Genomic DNA, 9,707 nt, shown 5'->3' on the forward strand with positions numbered 1-9,707 from the left:
CTGACTAAGGGTTTTGTTTTTGTTCAGGTCAGTGACAGAGAGACAGTCAAAAATACTTTCTGAATTCATTCTTCTAGTTTGTGGGGTCCGTTTTCACTGTTTTGTTTTTCCCATTGAACAAGCTCACATCGGCTGGCAGTATCACCATGTAGACTTTGGCCAGCACATACCAGGTCTTCTATGCTTGGAAGTACATAATGGAGTCCCCTTTTTCCCGTACTAGAGTTCTGAGCTATTATTTTTCAAAGTCTCCTCTGGTAGTTAGTTTCCTTAGTTGTTCAATTGCTTCTCCAGCCCCTGGCAATGGATGAACTTCAAAAAGGAACCTGCCATTTCTCACTGAGACTGCATTTGTATCCAGCCATAAAACTCACATAGACCTTTCATTCATTAAGGAATGGTGGAACCCATGACAAATGGTAGAATGCCCACACCCACGTCCCTCCCTCCCTTTATAAACTTGGTTGATCCATGATGCTTGTGATTTGAGTCTGGCCTTTGCAACTGCTTAGATCACAGAGTCTTTAGTTCATAGACACAGCGGCATGAGGTAACTCATTTTATTTTGCACAGGTTGCATATTTCCACAGGAAACATTCTCGCAAAAGTTGTTTTGGGGAAAAAAGAAACGGGAAAAAAAGACAACAGTTTGTGCTTGGGGTTGTTTGGCCTCCCAGCTCTATGCCATGGTTTCTTTACCTGGCAACCTTCTGTCATTAAACGTGTGCATGTTGATAACCTCTTCAGTTTTCACAATCACAGGAGCCTGTGGTTTGTGTTTTAACCGACGCTGGCACTTCAGAGACATCCGCAGTTCCTCTACCATGGCACTACAGAAGGACCTCTGCAGGGGATGTTTGAAGAAGTTTTTAAAAATGTATAGAAAGAAAACAAGGAAAAACAGCATTATTATTATTATTATTCATATTTATGCATCAATATCTCTCAATTCAACTATACACGGTGCTTTATGGGGCAGTATCCAGTGCGGCTGCGGATGGGACAATCCACTGGCATTATGCAAGAGGTTGCTATTGCTGGTGTTGCTTCATCAGCACATATGGAATCATAGAATCATGGAACAGTAGAGTTGGAAAAGGCCAGAAGGCCAACAGGTCCAATCCCCCCTATTGCAGGACACAAAGTCACACCATCCCATTCAGATGGCTGTCCAGGTGCTTTCTGATTGTGTCTCATGAGGGAAAGGCCACAACTTTCCCAGGTAACAGGTTCCTATGCACATATTTATTTATTATTATTTATTTATTAAAACATTTTTATGCCGCCCCATTCGCCGAAGCCTCGGGGCGGCTTACAACAAAAAATTAAAATAACATTTTAAAATATATACAATAAAATACAAATATACACTATAAAACAAGCCGCCCTGGCCAAATAAAATTCAATAATATTAACATTTAAAATACTGCTTAAATAAAAAGGTCTTCGCCTGGCGCCGAAAAACAAATAACGACGGTGCCAGGCGGACCTCTCTGGGGAGCGCATTCCATAACTTAGGCGCCACCGCTGAGAAAGCCCTCCTCCGAGTAACCACCCTCCTAACTTCTTCCATGGAGGGCTCCCGGAGAAGGGCCTCTCCCGCCGATCTCAGGGGGCGGCTGGGCATATAAGGATGTAAGCGCCCCTTCAGGTAACCAGGACCCAAGCCGTTTAGGGCTTTATAGGTCATTACCAACACCTTGAATTGGGCCCGGACTTCAATGGGAAGCCAGTGAAGCTGACGGAGAACTGGAGTCATGTGAACATAACGTCCAGTCCCCGTCAGCAGCCTGGCAGCTCTATTTTGGACCAATTGAAGTATCCGGACCGTCTTCAAGGGTAGCCCCACGTAGAGCGCGTTACAGAAGTCCAAACGGGAAGTCACCAACGCATGTGTCACTGTCGCAAGGCAGTCATTCTCCAGATAGGGGCGCAGCTGATGAATTAGCCGAAGCTGGAGGAAAGCGCTCCTCGCCACTGCTGTTACCTGAGCTTCCAGTGAAAGCTCTGGGTCGAGGAGCACTCCCAAGCTGCGGACCTTGTCCCTAAGAGGGAGTGCAACCCCATTCAGGACAAGGTTCAATTCACCCTCTCCGAAGCCCGATCCACCAACCAACAGGACCTCCGTCTTGTCTGGATTGAGCTTCAGTTTATTGGCCCTCATCCAGCCCATTACCTCGGCCAGGCACCGGTTCAGCACAGCCACTGCCTCACCTGGCCACTGCCTCACCTGGCACTGCCTCACATAAGCACATCATAACCCAATCAGCCCCATTGATTACTGCCTTTTTTTGGTGAGCATTGACAATTTATCATATGTCACTCTGTACAGAATCTCTCTTCATTAAAATGACTGGTAGCTTGTTTTCTCTCCTTTTTTCCACCCTTGTAAACTAGCCCCATTACTCTCACTTTTTTAGCTGAAACCTGGCCACTAAGGTGTATCTAATAGTTTGACGAACAGCCCAGAGAGCTTCAACTATTGGAAGGTATAGAAATGAAATCAATAAATCAATGAAACAGGTCCATGATGAACACTATCTATGGTCCACACTGGAAATATCTAGCAATATCTCCAAGTACAGAGCATTTCCTAGCACATCCTTGTCAAGTGCTTCCCATGCTTCAGCCATAATCTCATAACAAAATGGGCATCTTCTACATATCAATCTCTTATAAGTAAGTTCACGTCAATCTGTTCTATATTGCTGAAAGCATCTTACTTTCCACTGTGTGCTCTGATGATTCGTACAGCATACAGAAAGGTTATTCAAGCAAAGGTAATTCACACATGAATGAACATCAAGGGGATCAACAGTGCAATCCCATGCATGTGTGTGCAGAAGTAACTTGCACTGAATTCAGTGACTTACTTTCAGAGAAGTAAGGAGTGCAGCTTTTAATGATGTGACAACAGATGGAGTCACAGCTGAACATGTGAATTGCTTGCATTGAATGGATTGTGTTCAGAATGAAAAGCTCTCTTTCTGTGTAATTTTCATTTCAGAGATAGCTATTTCACATATGCAGCTCAACAAATGATATTGAAATTTTCATCAATCAATGAATGTGCATGTTGGGACTCAAAGTTTCTCTGATATTTTGAACAACTGAATGCAGTTTTGGACAAATGCCTTCAAAACTAGTGGTTTAATTGTTTCAAAATAACATACAATTAGTCATATCAGTTTGTCTAAGTTACACTGTTCATTTCTTACCAAGTGAAGTTAAATTACTTTAATGTACTTAAACCTCTTAATACCAAAAAGTCAAACATCAAAACAACAGTGCAGCAATTGGACATCATATCTGGAAAAAGGCAACATAATATTCAAGATTTTTTTAAAGTGGAGTTAAAATACTGAACTGTTTGTTTCTTACAAAAGTAAGTGATTACTATCCCAGAATCAAACCATTAGATGCACATTTGTAAGGCAGTTTATTCTGCATCCCAAACTGATAAGCAGGGGCTCCAAAAACTGAAATGCTATGAGCTGCCCGTTCCCTCGGCACACATCAGGCAGAGAACTATGCCTGGGATTTGCCCCTGGACATATATTCAGCAGGATATACAACACAATTCCTGAAAAGCAAGCTGAAAATGCATGCATTATCAAGCATGTGCTTGCCATACCCTTACTTTTCAGATGAACACTTAGGAGAACACCTTAAGAATGCACTCTGTGCTGGGGGTTGAAGCAAATGAACCTCAGTATCCTCACAATCCACTCTTGGGCTCACTACAGTAACACACAAACAAGGATTGGGGCAGGTGTGGGTTCTCCTTGAAAAGTAGGTTACAATGTTGTCTGAACCCAGCTGAAATAACAAGCTATGGTTTGTTAACCATGAACAACCTACAAAAAGAACCCATGGTTTGTTGCTGGGCGGTGCTGTTGCCTCCATCCACTTGTTGAGACCATCTGCCAGAGGGCCCTATCTGTCCACCCATCCAAGGAGGGCTGGTTTTCAGGCATGTTTGGGAACCTGCCCAGGGCCCACACCTCAGCAGCGGCCCCTGACAAGAGTTCCCTGAAGTTTGCTTCTGTGCACCACTGCAACCATTTCCTTTATCTTGTTCCAGCCCTGGTGACAGAGGTGGTTAAAGTAAAAGCAGTAGCCACTTCTTCTCTGCCTGTCAAGTAAGACATTGCAGTGACAATGATAGAAAAGATGAGGAGCAATAACAGCTGCAGACAATGATGATGAAAAAGTAGCTTCAGGTGTGAAAGAGGGTGCACTGATGGTGTCTTGTCCAAGGGCCCTCAAAACCTGGAGCTGACACTGCATTCATCTGTATAGCATTCACTCACCCATAGGGATAATCCTGGCTCATCACAAACAACTAATCCTGCTACTTTCATTTTGTTCCCAGATTTTATGGTAATAATAACTACTTTCCAAAGAAAGCCAACATTGCATGGATACCAGTTTAAAATAAAAATTACAACAAAGCTGGGACATTATTAATATTGGGTAATATTGAGAAATAATTGTTTCAGGCAATAGAGGATATACAGGTGGTGCACTTAGAAACAGGAAAAAAAAGCAAAGTTCATAAAATATTTTATTCTGTCCTAAATGTTCTCTATTAAGCATAACCAAAAGCATTCTAAGAAAAGGAAATTTGAATAATAACCCTAACCCTAACCCTGGGTACTGTCAGTTGGCTTTCAGGGAGACATAGAGATATGAAACATTGGACAGAAACCATTAACAGCTATACAAATTGCTACAGTTTGTATATTTTGCTTTGCCTATTTATTTGTTTGTTTGTTTGCTTGCTTGCTTGCTTTTAGGCTTCCTGTTTCTAATAAAAAGTTACACTCAAGTTCACCTTTTCTGCATCTCACACAAGAAAGATGAAGTGGGCAGGGACAATGGCATGGAAATGCTTTCTTCTTTTGCTGTCCTTGCCCAGTCACCCTTCTCCCCCCTAAAATGTGTCCAGAATATCTACTGTCTAAAATTAACATGCACAGTTGAGTGTAGCTGCAGCTCAGGGATAAATAAGTACATACATGATTTGCATTCAGAAAGACTCAGGTTCAATCCATGCCATCTTCAGTTTTGAAGGGCAAGTCACAGGGGATGCCAAAGATCGCCATTTCAGACCCCAGAGAGATGCTTCCAGGCAGAACACACAATATTGGGTTGGATCATAACATTATAAGAGCTGGAAGGAACCTTGGAGATCTCTATTCCAACCACCCCCTGCTTAAGGTCCTAACAAAGCTGTGTTCATTTGCAGGACCAGTTTACTACCATGGATTGAGATGTACATTCTCATTTCTGTATGAATTCCATACAGGCCACAGCTATGTGGCAGAGCATGTGTCTTATAGCACAAGGCTCAATCTACAGTATTGCAAAGAAGAGCTGGAAAAGTTTCTGCCTAAAACCCCAGAGGTCCACTGAGGTCACTGGCCTCAGAAACGCTGGCCTAGATGGACCAAAGCTCTGTCAAGGTATACAGCAGCTTCCTACACTCCCAACTCACAATGAAGCAACATTACAACAAAGAGCAAATCAGCCCACGTGTAGGATGGAACGTTGTGATATGGGCTTTAGATTTGGCTTCTGATGAAGAAACACTTCTGCTAGCAACTAGGGATGGACGTCTGTAGGACTATCTGCCAACTGGATGCAAGGCATGGATGTGTGCTCAGTTCATGAACTCTTGGGTCTCAGGGAATTTATCTGCTTCCTTGAAGCCAAGGTTGCTGACCTGGAGAAGCAAAGAGAGGTAGATAGCAAGGCTAAGAGGAGTCTTCTTAGCTCCTTGGTGGTTATGGAGAAAGGGGGTTTTAGGGAAGGAAGAAGGAAGTGATTTCTTAGAAGTGTGTGTGTATCCTCTCACATGGAAGATAGGGGAATTCTGGTATGGGAGATTTGATCATTAGAAACATAGAAAACTGGATTTGCAGTGGGTGTGTGAACCACATGCTGATATCACTTGCCGCCTAGATAGACTTGTAGATAGCGTGATGGCACCAATGGCTGGAGGAAGGTGGTCATGAGCTCCTGGAAGCCAAATTTAGGTTGCTAGGTACAAGGCTGAAATCCAGAACTTCCAAGATGACTTTCTTGGAAATGCTACCAAGTTCCATACACAGGGCCAGCTAGACAAATGCAGCTGAGGAGTCTCAGTGCATGGATGAGATGATAGCATAGAGCGGAAAGTTTCACCTTTGTTAGACACTGGGGAACATTTCGGAACAAGGCAGGCCTGCATAGGAGGGACAGGCTGCACTTGAACCAGAGTGGAACCAGACTGCTGGTACATAACACAAAAAGGGTGGCAGAGAAGCTTTGAAAGTGAACCCTGGAGGAAAGCAGAAGTTGATGGGAAGCATCCAGTTTGGGTCAGATCATCCTAGTGGAGGAAGGGGAAGAATTCAGATTGCCCATGTGTAGGAGGGGAAAGAGTAGGAAATGAGGTTACTATGAGCCACGGTGACCAGTTGGAAGGGACAAAGTTCCAGAACGATAGTTGCACGCAGCTGGAGAGGGACACTCTGCAAATGCTACAACCTCAGGGGCAAAATGGCAGAGCTTGAATCCCAGTCCAAGTATTCACTGGTGGGATCTGAACTAGCAGTCACTGAGCAAGAAGGATTTTAGGGCAGTGGAGGACAACTGGATGAAAACGTCAGTGCTCAGCTACTGTAAGGAAGGCAAACTCCATGCTAGGAATAATTGGGAGCAGAACAGAAAATAGAATTTCCAAAATCTTAATTTCCTTATACAAATCTTTGGTGTGACTGCACTTGGACTATTATATTCAGTTTTGACTGGATTGACTGAAAAATAACAGTATTGAATTGGAAACGGTACAGAAAAGGGCAATGAAAATGATCAGGGTTCCGGAGCGGTTTCCCTATGGAGAGTGGCTACAACAATCGGGACTGTGCAGCTTTAAAAAAGGTGAGTAATGGGTGATATAATAGAGGTGTTTAACATAATGCATGGTTTGGAGAAAGTAAGAGGGAGACATTTTTCTCCTCCCATAACATTTGAACCTGGGTGTTCCTATGAAGCTGATTGGTGGGAGATAAAAGGCAGTACTTCTTCATACATTGTATAGTTAAATTATGGAATTTGCTGCCCCAGGAAGTGGTGGTGGCCACTTATCTGGGTGTCTTTAAAGGGGACTGGACAGATTCATGAGGGAGGAGCCTATCAGGAGCTACTAGTCTCGCTGGCCATGCACGACCTTCTTTTCCCGAGGTGGCATGCCTACAGCCACCAGCTGTTGAGGAGCCTGGGCATGAGGAGATCTTGCACCCATCCTGCTTAAGGGATCCTGTGGGTAGCTGGTTCGCCACCGTGTGTATAGACCACTGGGCTCGATGGACCTCTCTTTTGATCAGTCATGGTTTTTCTTATGTTCGTATGTTTTAAATGTGTTGGCTTTACTTCTTCTCTCTTTTGTAAAAATCTCAAGTTCTTTTTATCCTTGTATGAAGAAATTTGCTTCTTGGATTGGTAAGTCCAATCATCAAAATGAATCAAATAGAATTCTCACTAGCTGTAGCAGTCATGTATAGTGAGTAGAGCTATCCTCAGGATAGAAATGGCTGTGCTGACCTGGACAAATCTCAAGATCTCTTCTGTCTGCTTGTGAAAACATTAATGCATTTTCCTAAATTCTTATAAGAAACTAATTGAATGAAATTCTCAGCTATGCCTAGTAGATTACAGAAGCATTCATTAGAATGCAAGTTTTCTATAGCATGTTCAAATGGGTTTTGCTGTGTTCATACTCATCTGATGACAGCACTGAAAGACACCATATAAATTAATGAGCACTCTTTAGAGCAAGGGCTCGCTTTTAGCACTAAATATCAAGATGTCAACCCGCTGGCAGCTTGGCCAACCCACTGGCTCTCAATATAACATTGTTGCTGTTTAAGCATAGATTGAATATCATAAACTGCAAGTTTGAAAAACAGCCATCTGTCTGGTCTTCCACTAATAGAATTCTACAGAATTTTCATTTAAAATAAATACTACACTATTGTTAACATTCAGCGCAGAAGCAGATAAAATAAGAAAATCATTTTGGGATTATCCTAGAGACAGGCTGCTTAGACTATTTTTGGAGAAAGTATCGAACAGTGCAATCCAACCTTTGTTGACAATTTCAATTATAATTTCCAACTGCATTATGGTCAGAATAACTTTTAAAGGCTGGCAAGTTATTTATCAGAAATCTGTTTCCATTTTGAGCTTTGTGAAATAAGCAAAATACTTCCCTATCCCCATTTAGGAGAAGAAATATCCTCTTGTCCTTTACTTCATTTCACTACTGTACAATAATGTTCCAAACGCATCACTCTTCACCAAATTTTGATACATGCAATAAAATTGCAACTAACTTACTGAATTATTCCAGCATGTAAATGTGGCCTAAGAGTAATTTAAGAGCTAATCAGATGGCAGATGACTTTAAAATTCTGTGTCCATTAGCATGTTTAAAATACATTGCAAAATGAAGCATTAGTAGTTCATTTATAATCAGAGTAAAAGTGCTCATGCTAAAGCTTTAATCAGCATTAACAATGCATGTCCTTGGCCTGTGACACATAACTGGTCCACTGCTTAACTCTGCATGGAAAGCTTATAAATACATGCATATTTGTCCTTTATGTGTCATTCTTTAAAATCTCTGCACAATGAACACCAGTCATAGCAAGCATGTTTCCTATGGGCACCTGCTTATAAGTTTTTCAAATGAATAAGCGAACCCTATTAAAATTTCTAGAGGTTGAAAAACTCCCCAGAGGTTATTTTTCAAGCAGCATGGGGAACTGGAGGAGGAAAAGAGAGGACGATCATCCCATCTGCTACCAAGATATTTGTTCACAGAATGACAGGCCCAGTCCCCTAAAGTTCTTTATGATGCTGCAACAGACAGGGCAACTACCAGGTTTGAAGGACCCTGGACAAGCACCACCCATGGCTCCAAAGTATCACCCTAGCATACCCCACGCCTGGGAAATTAATATAGACGAGGAGCACTTTCCATCAGCTTTGGCTGATGGTCCATCAACTACATCCTTACTTGGATGAGCAGAGCCTACAACAGTGACCCACACTCTGGTCACCTCTCAATTGGATTATTGTAATGTGTTATATGTGGAGCGATCCTTGAAGACGGTCTGGATACTTGAGTTAGTCTAAACCAGAGCAGCCAGGCTTTGACGGAGATATGATCATGTAACACCAGTCCTGTACCATCTGCACTGGTTACTAATTGAAGTCCGGGCCCAATTTAAGGTGCTAACAATGACATATAAAGCCCTAAACGGTTTAGGAATATCTGATGGAGTCTCTGAAGGAGCGTCTCCTTCCATGCTCACCTGCCCGACTCCTAACATCTTTGTCAGATCCTTCTCTGGGAGCCCTGTTTGAAGGAGTTTAGAAGAGTGGCTACTTGGAGAAGGGCCTTTTTGACAGTAGCACCCCAGCTCTGCAATCTGTTTCCCAGAGAGTTACACCTGGCACTGACACTTTATTCATTTTGGCCGGGCCAAATCCCTTTTATTTTCCCAGTATTTTAAGGATTGTTTTAATGCTGGTTTTATTAGATATTTATATTCTACGTTTGTGTGCTGCCATTGTATTGTATTGCCATCCTGATGATGTTTGTACAGGAGAAAGAAAGAAAGAAAGAAAGAAAGAAAGAAAGAAAGAAAGAAAGA

General features: G+C 42.5%; 1 protein-coding gene across 1 annotated transcript in view; it reads right to left on the reverse strand.

The window, feature by feature from the left end:
- Positions 1 to 679: 679 nt before the first annotated feature.
- Positions 680 to 9,707, reverse strand: part of GRIK2 (glutamate ionotropic receptor kainate type subunit 2) — a 531,310-nt gene continuing 522,282 nt past the window's right edge. Inside the window, exon 16 of the mRNA XM_044427342.1 lies at positions 680 to 844. Within this exon, the coding sequence (XP_044283277.1) occupies positions 680 to 844 (165 nt within the window). The remainder of the gene's footprint in view (positions 845 to 9,707) is intronic.

The sequence above is a fragment of the Varanus komodoensis genome, unplaced genomic scaffold, assembly GCF_004798865.1.
Source record: "Varanus komodoensis strain SLA01 unplaced genomic scaffold, ASM479886v1 scaffold1, whole genome shotgun sequence".
NCBI classification, from domain to species: domain Eukaryota; kingdom Metazoa; phylum Chordata; class Lepidosauria; order Squamata; family Varanidae; genus Varanus; species Varanus komodoensis.